Source organism: Typopeltis vanoorti, chromosome 21 (genome assembly GCF_054136105.1).
Source record: "Typopeltis vanoorti isolate ZY-2024b chromosome 21, IOZ_Tvanoo_1.0, whole genome shotgun sequence".
NCBI classification, from domain to species: domain Eukaryota; kingdom Metazoa; phylum Arthropoda; class Arachnida; order Uropygi; family Thelyphonidae; genus Typopeltis; species Typopeltis vanoorti.
In genome coordinates this window covers 102,697,388-102,711,616 of record NC_143569.1, presented here as the reverse complement: position 1 = coordinate 102,711,616, position 14,229 = coordinate 102,697,388, and the positions used below count along the sequence as shown (strand labels likewise).

General features: G+C 33.9%; 1 protein-coding gene across 2 annotated transcripts; it reads left to right on the top strand.

Moving 5' to 3' along the window:
• Positions 1 to 217: 217 nt before the first annotated feature.
• Positions 218 to 13,439, top strand: LOC150095164 (uncharacterized). 2 transcript variants are annotated; one of them, XM_090411477.1, is made up of 3 exons: positions 221 to 332; positions 955 to 1,102; positions 11,747 to 13,439. In XM_090411477.1, the coding sequence occupies exon 3, from the start codon at positions 12,251 to 12,253 to the stop codon at positions 13,304 to 13,306; it is 1,056 nt and encodes a 351-aa protein (XP_090267603.1). In that variant the 5' UTR covers positions 221 to 332; positions 955 to 1,102; positions 11,747 to 12,250; the 3' UTR covers positions 13,307 to 13,439. The 2 variants fall into 2 exon arrangements, with proteins under 2 accessions (XP_090267602.1, XP_090267603.1); XM_090411476.1 differs by lacking the exon at positions 955 to 1,102 and having other exon boundaries at positions 218 to 332.
• Positions 13,440 to 14,229: the final 790 nt, after the last annotated feature.

The window sequence follows — 14,229 nt, the reverse complement described above, 5'->3', positions numbered from 1 at the left end:
GGTATCAAGCAGTCATTTCTTTTTTCCAACTGAACTGTCACTTGATTATTAAAAGTAAGTATAACAAATGAAAAATCTGGAAAACAGTAATTGCATCGTTTGTTTTCTTTTGTTCTTAGATTGTTTAACATCACCAAGGAGAGAGAGAGGGCGCTGAAATAGGGAATCATTCTCACTTTCCCTTTTTTCATTTATTTATTTTTTAAGTGAAAGGTGCTGGCGATTGTATTTTTTTCATAAAGTGTGGTGCAGATGTTATACGTTGGGAGTAAAACTAGTTGAAAATTACATACTGTACTTTTTCTCCTTCCGTTGACTGTCGGAAGCCTGTGGTAAGTTTCTTCGATAAACGTGTTGCATAATATAGTGAAGTTGTATTTCGCAGCTTTGGTATGGACTCAGTTTGACATTTACTTTTGTTCATGTTTGAAAAAAAAAAAAAGCATCACCATGAATTTTGTAACATTATCAATACCCATGTGAGACTCACTTTTGAATTTTTGGTAGGTCCAGTGTCATCATTCTACACAAAATTCTTGTTTTGCAACAAGCATAGCTGAAATTTAAAAAAAAAAAAAAAAAAAATTATATATATATATATATATATATATATATATATATATATTATTTATTTATTTATTTATTTATTTATATATATATATAAAGACAACTTGCATTCACAGTGAGTAGATCGAGTCTCTCAAAACTAATGTAGGAAGCCATGTGAACCTTCGGATGGTCTAAGGACAAGCTGATGGTGATGAGTCCAAGTAAAACTGCCTTAGGTATCACATGTAAAAAGTCTGTGATCCTTTCATAAAGAGATCCAGCTGTTCTAATGTGGAAACCCATGTGCTTACTTTTCAGTACTTCATTGGTTATTGGAGCATTATTTCCTCTTATTTGAAAAGAAAAAAAAAAGTTTCATATTTTCTTCTTCTTTTTTCTCACTAGAAATAGTTCAAGTTAAAGATTAATAACAGGAGTTCGTACATATGACTATTCAGATGTGAAAAATCAAACGCGGGCACTTTGATAATGGTCAGCCTTGAAGGTGTTGGTTTCCTTGAAGTAAAGCAGGGGGAAAAAAGTGTTATTGCATGTGAGTCCTTTCTGTATTGTTACCTATATAATTATTGCAGTGTTTGTTGAATTACATCTTGGCTGTGGTTTTTTATACATAAACTTTTACTGTCAACATCCGAAAATAGATTGAAGACCATAAGACTCTTTAATAATAAATTTAGTTTAATCCTTTATCCAAGTGTAAGCAAACAAAAAAATATCTTCAGGACTGAGGTAAGGTGGTGCAACACCAGGGAACTCTGAGCAAAGGTGGACCAAGCTCTCATCACTCCTTGTCTCAGTATCTCCCATAATGCAAAGCACATCTCCTTGCAGACATGTATACTGCTATGCATTAAGGGAAGGGCCACTAGTGCTATGCATTAAGGAGATGTGCTTTGCTTTATGGGAGATACTGAGACAAAGAGTGATGAGAGCTTGGTCCACTTTTGCTCGGAGTTGCCTGGTGATGCACCACCTTACCTCAGTCCTGAAGATATTTTCAGGAGCAAACTTTTTTTGCTTACACTTGGATAAAGGATTAAACTTAATTTATTATAGTCTAACCAAGTTCAAAATAAACTTCCAACATAAGACTCTTTATTACCTCGACACGAAACCTCAAACATATTATTGATGTTGTTACATGAAATATATGTATGTCTATACTTGTATATGTGTGTATATGTATGTTTTTTTTTATGTTTATATCTATGAAATGTATGTTTGTTTATGTTTATGTTCACATGTATGAAATATGTTTATAAATAAATTCATTCTGTATATGGGCGAAATCAGAAATTAAAACAAATGTTTGGAGCATCACACATAAATAACCATGTTAGGTGTTTGTCTCCTGTGTTTATCTTTGTTAAAAAGAAGTGACACATCTTCATTTCTTCATAAACATAGCTTCTAAAGGTATTTTTTATTTAATTATTTGGTATTACAATTAATATTTCTACAGTAACTTAACTTATTTGTATTGTATAAATATGAACAGCATTTCTGTTTCAATCAGAGATCCATACTTCAGGAGAATCAAAACATTTTAGGATTTTTAATATTCCTTCTTTTATTAGCTGTAGAATGAAGAGTCTTAAATATTATGATTCTGAGGTGAGATTATTTTTAGTACTGTATTTTTTTCCTCTCATTTGAAACTCTTAGTACATTTAAAGGGTATGTTGTTATTGTGAAAAACAAAAAGTTTTTCTAGTGTGTTGCAAGTGCTCATTAAAGCATCAGTGTGATATCATCTTGATGGCTGATTAGAAATGGTATACTTAAGGAGCCTCAGCTAACATAGGCATGTCAGCCTACATGAGTAGACATCAGAAAAATTTATATGAAAAATAATAATAAAATAAGCAATTTGTTTATAAACAGAATTTTTATACACTTGAAATGAAAAGAATAAACAGAAATTTTGTTTCAAAATTGTATGAAAAACTTTTCAGCAATAATTTTGACGAGTGTGCCCAAATACTTTTGCATACACTATCTAATTGTTCCTGGATTGAAAAAATTTTAAATATCTGTCAGAAAACCAAAGTACAACTGTGATCATAAATTCTGTATAAGTTACATGTAGACATTGTTGAAAAATATTTAATTAAGATAGATTAATTATCCTGTCTTTAAAAAAATTTAGGAAATCAAGAGAATGGTAAAATCAAGCAAGCAGTGTTACAAAAGAAGTGTTATGATGAAAGTACAACACAGTATACAGTGAACAGATTCATGAAGTATATAAACCACTGGCCAAAAAAGTGACAAGCATGGTTAAAATATATATATGTATGAGAGGAGATTGGCCAGTCAGGTCACAGCTAATCCAAGGAATTTTTCTGCAATGTGACAAGAAAGAGGAAAAATAATTATGGTAGGTTGACACTGGCGAACAATTATGATAGCAGAGTAACCATAGCAAATGATATAGTGGAATTATTTAGTAAACAGTTTATTAGTGTATATCATAATGGTGTGAATGATGCTGTGCAATATGTGGAAGGAAGGCAAGGATTAGGAGAATTAAGGGGAAAGGATCATAGATGTATCAAGTGTTGCTTGTTAGATGTTAATAAGGCTGTGGGAATGGGTGATATATCACCACATATTTTTAAAGAATGTGCAAAAAAGTTAGACATGCCCTTCTCCTGGTTATTTAATTAAAGCCTTGAAGTGGATAAGGTTCCTAAGGTGTAGAAAGAAAGCAAAATAATACCTCTCCACAAGCATAGTTTGAGAACAGAAGTTTCCAATTATAGACTGGTCTGTGTATCTGCAGTTGTGATCAAAGTGTTGGAAAACTTAGGAAATATATTGACCATGAGGTGATTACTTGGGTGGTTGCCAGCAGTGCAAGGACCCCAGTGAAAAAAGGGTATATGTGGAACTACAAGGGGGGTGATTATGAAGAGCTCAGGAGACAGCTTGCAGGTGTAGCATGGAATGAGGAGTTAGCTGGAAAAGAGATCAATGCAGCTTGGAGGATTTTCAAAAAATATTTAGTGGATGCAATGTCAAAATGTATACCACGGGTGAGAAGGTTAAATAAGTTAGGTGTGAGATGGATGAATAAAGAGATTAAGCATGCAATACAGAGAAAAAGGGCATTGTGGAGGCAGCATAAGAGAAGTGGAAGTAACCAATTTCATGAGTTCTACAAAGACCAGGCAAGGAGAGTGACTTGGTTGGTGAGAGTAGCTAAAGAGAGGTATGAACAGCAGTTAGCTAATGAAGCTAAAAAGAATCCTAGGGAGTTCTTTCGATATGTAGCCAGCAAAAGAAAGAATGATTATGGAAGGATGACATTGATTGGAGGAAATGGTATAAAGACAGCTGTTGCAGAATGTGTGGTGGAGATACTTAATGAACAGTTCATAAAGATCTTTCAATCTTGTGAATGTGACTTCATGGAGAGATTAAGAGCAGTTGATGATGGGGAGGAGAGACTGACTGTAAGTGAGGAAGAGGTGTTTGGGGAGTTGAGTAAACTAGATGTAAATAAGGCTGTGGGACTTGATAATATATCACCGCGTATTCTGAAGGAATGTGCCAGAGAGTTGACACCTGCCTTGACATATTTTTTTAATACGAGTCTTGCACTTGGTCAAATCCCTAAAGAGTGGAAGGAGGGCAAGATTGTGCCACTTCATAAAGGAGGTGATCGAACTCAAGCATCAAACTATAGGCCTATCTGTGTGTCAGGTGTTGTGGTTAAGTTGTTGGAGAAGCTTGTGAGAACTAGGATCCAGAGTTGGGTTGACAACAATGGTATAATCTTTGATGGACAGCATGGATTTGCTAAAGGGAGGTCGTGTTTTAGTAATCTACTTACTTATTACAATAAAGTGACTGCTTCCTTGGACAGAGGAGAAGGATACACAGTAATATATTTGGATTTTGCAAAAGCTTTTGATAGAGTACCTCATGATAAGTTGACAGTCAAACTAGAGCAGATGGGATTGGATATTAGATTAGTGCATTGGATTGGAGACTGGCTATCTGATAGGTATCAACAAGTTGTGTATGGGGGTGCAATATCCAGGAAAAGGAAAGTCACTAGTGGAGTGCCTCAGGGATCTGTTTTAGGGCCATTACTATTTAACTTGTATATTAATGATATTGGCAAAGATTTGGATGGAGATATTCAGTTGTTTGCAGATGATGCAAAGTTGGGACGAACCATAAAGAGTAGTGAAGATGTTGTGGTCTTGCAAGAAGACTTGAATAAATTGAGTGATTGGGCAAGCAAATGGGGATGTGAGTTCAATGTTGCAAAATGTAAGGTTTTAAAATTTGGAAAACAAAGATGGGATGCAGAATTTATGCTTGGTAAGAATATATTGTTGGAAGTAGAGGAAATAAGAGATCTGGGAGTGATAGTGGATAAGGATCTAAAATTTAGGGGGCACATCGCCAAAATTGTGAAGACAACACAAAGACTTCTGGGAATGATGAGGAGGACACTGACGTGTAGAAGTAGGGAGATTCTTGTTCCATTGTATAAGGCTTTGATTAGGCCACACATGGACTATTGTGCCCAGATTTGGTCACCTGGTTTTCAGAAGGATGAAGAGATGTTGGAAAGGGTCCAAAGGCGACTGACTAAGGTAGTTTCTGACCTCTGGAATGTCGAGTATGAGGAAAGATTGAAAAGATGTAATTTGCAGAGTCTAGTGGAGAGAAGGAAGAGGGGAGATATGATAGAGACCTACAAGTTGGTGAGGGGTTGTTATAGGATCAATGGTGGAGAAGTTCTACAGAGAATAGTGGGAGATCAGGGGAGAACCAGAGGTCATGCCTGGAAACTGTATAAAGAGGGTGTGAGTAGGGGAGTGAGAGGCAGGTTTTTTTCGTGCAGAGTTGTGAATGATTGGAATGCCTTGCCTGAGAGTGTGGTGTCTGCAAGGAGTTTGAATGTGTTTAAGACCCGGTATGATGAGATGTGTGTGAGATAAAAGGACCTCCTAGATGAGTCTTTGACTCCATGAGGTCTTGTTTAATAATAATAATAATAATAATAATAATAAAAGTTACTTAGAAATAGAATACAGGATTGGGTCGATGAACATAGAATTCTCTATGATGGTCAGCATGGGTTTGTGAAGGGCAGGTCTTGTTTTAGCAGTCTGCTTATGTTTTATGATAAGGTGATGAATGTGTTAGATAAGGGAGAATTATATACAATGATATGCTCAGACTTTGCAAAAGCATTTGATAGGTTACCACATGATAAGTTTGGTGTACAAGCTGCAGAGGATAGGAATAGATAATATATTGGTTAGATGGATCGGAGATTGACTCTCTGAATGATACCAGCAAGTTATGTATAATGAAGCCATGTCTCAGAAAAGGAAGGTGATCAGTGTCATGCCTCATGATTCTGTTCTTGAACCCTACTGTTTAACTTATTTGTTAATGATATTTCATATGGATTGATGTGGAATCTTCAAATGTTTGCCAATTATGCAAAGTTAGGTAGAATTATCAGGAGTATTGTTGCTATTAATTCTCGACAGGAAGATTTGAATAGTCTTTTAGCTTGAAATGAAGAGTTGGGGGTTGTAGTTTTAATATTAATAAATGCAAGGAGTTATACTTTGGGGTACAGATATAAGGCTATGTACTATATTGGTTGAGCTAAGAAAGTTAATGAGATTTGTAAGACATGGAGGGTTGTTAGTTAGTGAGTGGAATGCAGGTATTTTAAATAACTTCAAAGCTTATTGTGATAGGCATATTGCTGGTTGAGGCGAAGGCCCACTCAACTAGCAATCATTGAGTGGGCCTTTCTTGAGTCCATGGAGTTTACCAAAATAATAACAAGGATAATAAAATTATTTTGAACAACTATACTCTGTAATTATATAAGTTTGTATTACATGTACACACACATATCAATTGATCCTAATAATATTGGTTATTAGAATCTCTCTCCCCCTCTCTCTCTCTTCATTTAAAGAGAGAGAGATTCCATTCTCCATATACCTTCATTGTTGTTTAATATTTTTTATTTCCAGCTGTATGACACTGAGGATGATCCTCAATATACAAATCGAAATACTTGTTTTAATCTTTCTTAATTAGATGTTTTCCGCTGTCTACACCTATACAGAATGAATGACACACAGTTATCTCTCGGTAAACATATTATTCTGTAAATGGATCATGCAGACTGTGGATGAGTTTAAGGAGTAGTATCATAGACTTTGTTTTGGCAAGTGTTGACCTCGCACAATGAGTTTTGTGGCCCCATCATGATCAGGAAAATAATAATGATGATAATGTGTTCCCTACATCTTCACAAAAAAGATATCATGATAATCCCACTCACAAGAAGTTATATAATCTACAGTATGTTATTCAACTTTCTGTCCATCTATAAATGAGCATAAAGTAGACATTTGTTTTAACAAGAAAGCACTTGTTAAAAGTCATTTTGAACAATTGCAGATTGTACTCTTTAAGGAATACACAGGGGTAAAGCTGTCCCAAAGGACAGCTGCAAAAGTATTGAATGAAGAGTAAGAAAACTTGTTCTGTTAGTTTAGAATTGAATTGTTCTGAAGGAATGTTAAATCTGCCTCATGTGTCTTAGATTTAGAGTGAGGATGCCAGCTCTCATGAATAATGACCATGGAAATATTTGCAGACAATGCAGGCAAGACAAATCAAACATCCATTAAAAGAAGCAGAGTAAATTGTTAAGAGATTGGTAATTAATCAATCTAATTTCTCTCTTCTATACAATAATAAGATTTTTACACAACATCATTCCTAAATGTGAGACCAATATTTAAAGATTTGATGGATCTGTGATTTGTAAAGAGTTAACGGCCTTTTGCAAAAGAGAGGAAACATAATTTCTTGGATGTTGCAGAAGTTGTATTTGTAATATCTATTCCGGATTTCAGGTTAGTTATTCAAAAAGAGAACTCTCTCATCTTGTCCAGAAGTGTTGTTTGGAAATAATACATGCTTAATGTGTGCAGAATGTCTCCAAAATTAATTAATATCAACTCCTGTTTTAATATGTGCTAAAATATGCACAACTGGATATTGTAACACTGTTAATACTTTTACTAAGCTTTTAGTCTATATGTAATTGGAAGAATGAGAGTGCATTTCACCTTTCAGTTGGAAAAGAACTAAGTTTGATTCTCATCATGACATGATTTACAGACAGCAGGTGGTGGTGAGAAGTGGATGACGATGTGTGTGTTGGTGGTGGTAGTACTGTGTGGTCGAAGGATTGAATAAGAGAAATGTTTATTATATAGTAAAACCTGTGGAGTATTCATAACTAAAAATTCACATTGTACCACAGTAATTAAGTGTTAATAATATGTGGATATTTCATTTTAAGTATCTTAAATCATAACTGTAACTTGTAATAACTGTACTGATGATGTCTTAAGATATTTAAGACTTTTTAAAATATCTACATATTATTAAAATTCAATTACTGTGGTTCCTTTTGAATGGTTCCCTCAAAGATACCTTTAAATGTAATTCCTAGCATTGTTTGTAATAACTGTACTGATGATGTCTTAAGATACTTAAGACAAAATATCTACATATTATTAAAATTTAATTACTGTGGTACACATGTGAATTTTTAGTTATAAGAGAAATGGTTAGTTGTAGTAGAATGGTGTGGCATCCCATTATCAGTCCTTAGACTCATTAGAGGTTCACATAATAATAATTATTATTATTTATAGATAATTTCAAGAATGTTAGCCTAAGTTCTATTTTGCACAAAAAATAAATAAAATAAAATAAAATATGCTTTCTAAGTCTGCAAGACTCTTAGTAACTGTCTTTTAGAATAGTGAAGGCATTATTTTTGCGGTTCTTCCCCCCCCCCTTTCCTCTTGCTCTCAACTCTAGTTGTTTGCTTTAACTCTGAAAAATTTTAATCAGAGTTTTAACCAGAATCAAAGTAGATACACAGTGGACAGCATAGCTAATAAGGATTATCTAGATAAATACATGTTGATCTATGTAATAATAGTAGAGGTTCAGTGTAGTTTGTAGATGAAGTGGTGGAGATGGAGAGTTATCAACATATTAAGATTTAATATTAAGTGAATATCAAATCCAGTATTATTTCTACAAAGAATAGTTCAACAGTAATCACTATGCCATTTTCCAAAATGATTTCAGTGTCTAGGTTAAGAGTCATATGTATGAAACAGCTGTCAGGCCAGTGAAACTTTATCAAAATGTACCAATAGGAGGCGAATAGATGGACGCTGTCATAGCGGGTATATCTCCTATAAGGTCTGGCTAGGGCAACTCGTAAATACCAGCGAGTGTATTCGCGTAAGCTCTCTGGTCAAATTTCATATAAAACTTTTATAGTTTCTGTATTTGCCTTTGAATAATGCTGGATTTAATATCCAGTTAATTTTTATAAATTTATACAAAGCCCTTGGGCAAATTTAAATTTTCATGACTTCTATTATGTATATGACAAAATTAGTCAGTAAAAAACAATATATACTAAAAGTGACTGATTGATTTTATTGTAGCTTAGCAAAAAAATTCCCCCTGAGGTCAATGTCTGGTGTGCATTAGAAAAAGACCCCATAACTGAACCATTATTTTTGAAGGATGAGTTGTAAATAGTGAGAGTTATTTGGAAATTCTGTGGAATTATTTTATTCATATATTAGCATGGTTATGACATATAGATGATAGTGTTTCAGCAAGATGGTGAACCTTGTCACTTTGCTCTGAGCATTAGGCAGTTTCTGATTGAAAAGTTTCCTAACAGATGGATTAAAAGCTGTGGACTGATCTGTTGGCCACCAAATTCACCTGATTTGAGTCCACTGGATTTTTTTTTCTGTAGGAACATGTTAAGAGTATTGTTTATTCTATAAAACCTTGCTTATTACATGATCTAGAATAATCGTGAATAAGGATATTATTATTATTATTCAGGCCTCCATGGAGTCAAAAGACTCATCGCGGGAGGTCCTTCCTAGGAAACACAAAGTCTATCATATCACTCCTTAAACTCATTGACCATTCTTGTTCTCACCACTCTATCAGGCAATGCATTCCATGGTTCAACTCCCCTCCATGCAAAGAAACTACCCCTCACCCTCTTGCTCACAGTTTCCTTTCATAACTTCTAGGGATGGGGCCCCTTGTCATCCCTCCTTCCTGCTGTTCAACCAAGCGAAAGAACTCCCCAGTGTCAACCCTGTAACCACCTCTCAGCAGTTTAAAGGTCTCAATCATATCACCTCTCCTTCTTCTATCCACCAAACTCTGCAGTCCACATTCCCTCAGCCAATCCTCATAACTAACATTGTACAGTCCTGAAGCCATCTTTGTTATCTTTATTATCTCTGTTATCAGAGTCTTATACAATGGAATGATAACCCTTTTTATCTCTGCAGGTCAGTGTCATTATTGCGGCAATCCTCTCTGTTACCTTCACCGCCTTTGCAATATGTCCCCTAAAGTTCAGGGTTCTATCAATCATCAACCCCAGATCTTTTTTCTCCCCAACTTCCTCCAGTTTAACTCCTCCCATAGTGTATGCAGCATCCCATCAATGTGTCCCAAACCTCAAGACCTTACATTTTGCTGCATTAAACCGACACCCTAATCCTTTGCCCATATGTCTAGCTTATTCAAATCCTCTTGCAGGGCTACCACATCTGCACTATTAATAATAACCCTTCCCAGCTTCTGCAAACAACTGAATATCCCCTGCAATCCACTGACAATGTCATTGATAAAAAGGTTAAACAATATGGGTCCCAAAACTGAGCGCTGTGGGACCCCCCACACACACACTTGTAACCCTCTGCCTCCTTGAAACTGCCCCACCATGCACAACTCTCTGATACCTATTGGGCTGTAATTACTGATATTACTGAAAATCAACTGCAAAAAGTACAGGTAATCCTCGTAGAACACGGTACTTATACAACATGGTTTCGATATAACACTATCTACAAATTAGTAATCCTTTATATTTTCATATATTTTTCATAATGCAGCTTAAAAATTAAATTTTATCATCATTAAATTTGTGTTTGCCCATATCGGGCATGTAGTTATAAATAGCAAAATTATATTAGGGGAAATACCCTTTAGCATGCATGTACATCAATTGTTTATCATATAAAGTGTTTATTGTTGAAAATTGTCTTTGTTTTATGCCAGGAAATCGTATTAAAAATCATAAGTGTGTTAATCTCAAGCTGAACACTTTATTTTCTGATGAATTACATACAATATATAATGTTTTTTTTTTTTTTTTAATGTAAAAATTTATTTTTATAGTAATGGCCACCTGGGACTTTTGCGATATAGTTGAAAACGAAATTAGTGAATCAATTGATGGGGAAATAGATTTAAATGAGGAGGAACTGGTACAATTAATAGATGACGTCGAACCAACTAGCAGGGAAAGTTCTGCTGAAGATTCTGATTGTGATAAATCCATTAAAGAATTTAGTTTAAAAAATTAGCAGAAGGATTGAACTTGGCAAGAAAGTTAAGAAAGTATTTTGTGGATAATGAACCCTGAATGGAGCACTCCGTAAAATTCACGAGACAATTGGATATTTGTTTAGCTTCATATTATGACTTAATAAAAAATTGCAGCATAGTGGAAAGTAGCCAAAGTATGCAATGAGAATTTTACAAATAAGGTCCAAGGAATTTCAAGTGATGACGTCCAGCCACTCGTAAAAAGTTTACGTACAATTTGTAATTTTGTAAGTTTATACTATGTATTTGTTTCATAGTTTATGTTTTCTTAACTTACATGAATTATCTGAATGAAATAAAAATATATTTTTGTTCGATATGTTGTTGTTTATATAATTAAAAAAAACAATTTCGGAACATAACCATACTTTTTCTATGTGATCTAAGTCTCGCATAATGGGATTTATATAACTCACTATTTCTATGGAACCTAACATCCGTGTTATACGAGGGTTACCTGTATCTGTTGCTCTTCAGAATCATATTTTAATTTGTATACTTAATGATGATTGACATGTTAATATTTATCAATCCCAAGAATAAATTCTTACCCTTTAAAAATAATACATTTACTTTTATTTTTTTAATAATATGTGTGCATTATTAACCAGCAATATAATTTATCTTAATATTTTTGTTTTATTTTTTGCAGAGAGGAAAAGGAAGATGTAAGGTAAGCATGTCAACAACGAGGAATGAAGAAAATTGGTATTCAGAAGTCATTCAGCACATGTAATTCAACAACATATATGTTCGTTCCTTGCAATACATGCCATTAATAAGTTCAAGAATATCATATGATCAAAACATGATATTCAGTGATAAAGGTATATATGTTCATAATTTAAATGCTTTCAGTAAATTTAAGAAAAATCTCATAGAAAAGTAAACTTCTTATGCATCTCTGAAGTGAACAAAATTATATATTTTGGAATTCACAGAAATATAAGTTTGGAATACACTGAAATATGTGTTCTATAAGGGAGCTCCAAGAAACAAGATCTGTGGATTCATTCCTATTGAATGATTATAAGAAAAAAATGAAGATTGTGCATTAACCAGAAAAATTTCTTGTTTTCTTCTGGAAGTGTATTTTTGGATATATGAATGTTTACTAATTCATTCCCTGGAGATCCCCTTCTTGCAATTGCTTGAAATGGCATTTTCATCATCTACTAATCTGCAAAGACACTTGATAGTTTATAATCAGAAAAAACGGTTTTCTTGTGAAATGTGTGGCAAGGCATTTTTACAATCAGGAGATCTAAAAAGGCATTTACTAGTGCATACTCAAGAAAAACCATTCACTTGTGAAACATGTGGCAAGGGATTTTCCCAAACACGTACTCTGAAAAGGCATATGTCAGTTCATACTCAGGAAAAGCCCTTTTCTTGTGAAATATGTGGTAAGGCATTTTCACAATCAGGTAATCTGAAAACTCATGTCTTAATTCATACAAAAGAAAAACCCTTTTCCTGTGACATATGTGGTAGAGCATTTTCACAGTCAAGTAACCTAAAAACACATTTATTAGTACATTCTCAGAAAAAATCCTTTTGTTGTGAAATGTGTGGCAAGGCATTCACACATTCAAGTAATCTGAAAACACATTTATTAGTTCATACACAAGAACAGCCCTTTTCGTGTGAAATATGTGGTAAGGCATTCTCACAGTCGAGTAACCTGAAAACTCATTTATTAGTTCATACTCGCAAAAAATCCTTTTCTTGTGAAACATGTGGTAAGACGTTTTCGCAGTCAAGTAATCTAAAAACGCATCTATTAGTTCACACTAAAGAGAAACCTTTTTCCTGTGAAATATGTGGTAAGGCATTTTCACAGTCAGGTAACTTAAAAACACATATATTAGTTCATACTAGGAAGAAATCCTTTTTTTGTGAAATATGTGGTAAGGAATTTTTACATTCAAGTAGTCTAAAAAGACATTTATTATTTCATAGCCAAGAAAAACCCTTTTCCTGTAAAGCATGTGATAAGGCATTTTCACAATCAAGTGACTTGAAAAGACATTTATTATATCATACTCAGGAGAAACCCTTTTCTTGTAAAACATGTGGTAAGGCATATTCACAATCAGGTGACTTGAAAAGACACTTATTATCCCATACTAAGAAAATGCTATTTTCTTCTGAAATGTGTGACAAGGAAATGCCTGTGCATTCTATGAATTTAAAAAAACAGAACTGTTAGTATATTCTGAGGAGAAACCTGATTCTGGTTGAATATTTGCAAATTGTTTCAGGATTATTTCAAATGAAGAGATGCTGTTGGTTACATTACTACTGCATATGTGAAAAATAATTTTTCTTGGTAATTATACCTTTTAAACAGACATTGTCATTGAAGATCCAGTATTGGTATAATAAAATAACTAATATGGTATTAATGATTTTCATATTCGCATAATATGCATTATTTACATTTTGGTACATTCTGATTACTACTCAATTCAAAGGAAAGTAATAATAGCTATATTATCTTGTATGCTGTACATATTTAAGTTTTGCAGTGATTAAGAATTTTTCAACATTATTTGGTTCTCTTTACTCTACTAAACATGTGAAAATATCTGTTATAATAATAAATATGTTCAAGCTTCTTTTTTTAAATTCAAGACCTTTAGCCTCTGTAGGCTGGTGAAAGAATGGCTAGCAACTGTTTTCCAATTTATTAAGCAACATATTTTCATTAGAGTAGTGCTTATGGTTCAAAGCTGTATATCTGAGAGAAGACCTTCACTTAGCCTTTAAAAGAATGCAGAGAACCAACCAGAACTTCTGACCAAATGCCCAATCCTCACATTCTTGTGGTGAGGATTGGGCATTTAGTATCTATCTGGATACTGAATAAATAAGGATGAGCTGGTAATTTGGGATTTAGCCAACCAAATTATATTCTTATTGGTTTAAATCACAATATCAAATGATGGTACAACATGACAGAATTTCATGCTGGCTGTGACATCACCTGGTTAAATAAGACCCCATTATTTTCACCAGGAAACCATGGCAAATAGTGATAAGTCAACTATTGGAAAAAATCCTGAAACACATCCCAACTCAACATCACCAGGGTTCAAAGTTGGCACTATCATCATAAGAATTCTGAATGGC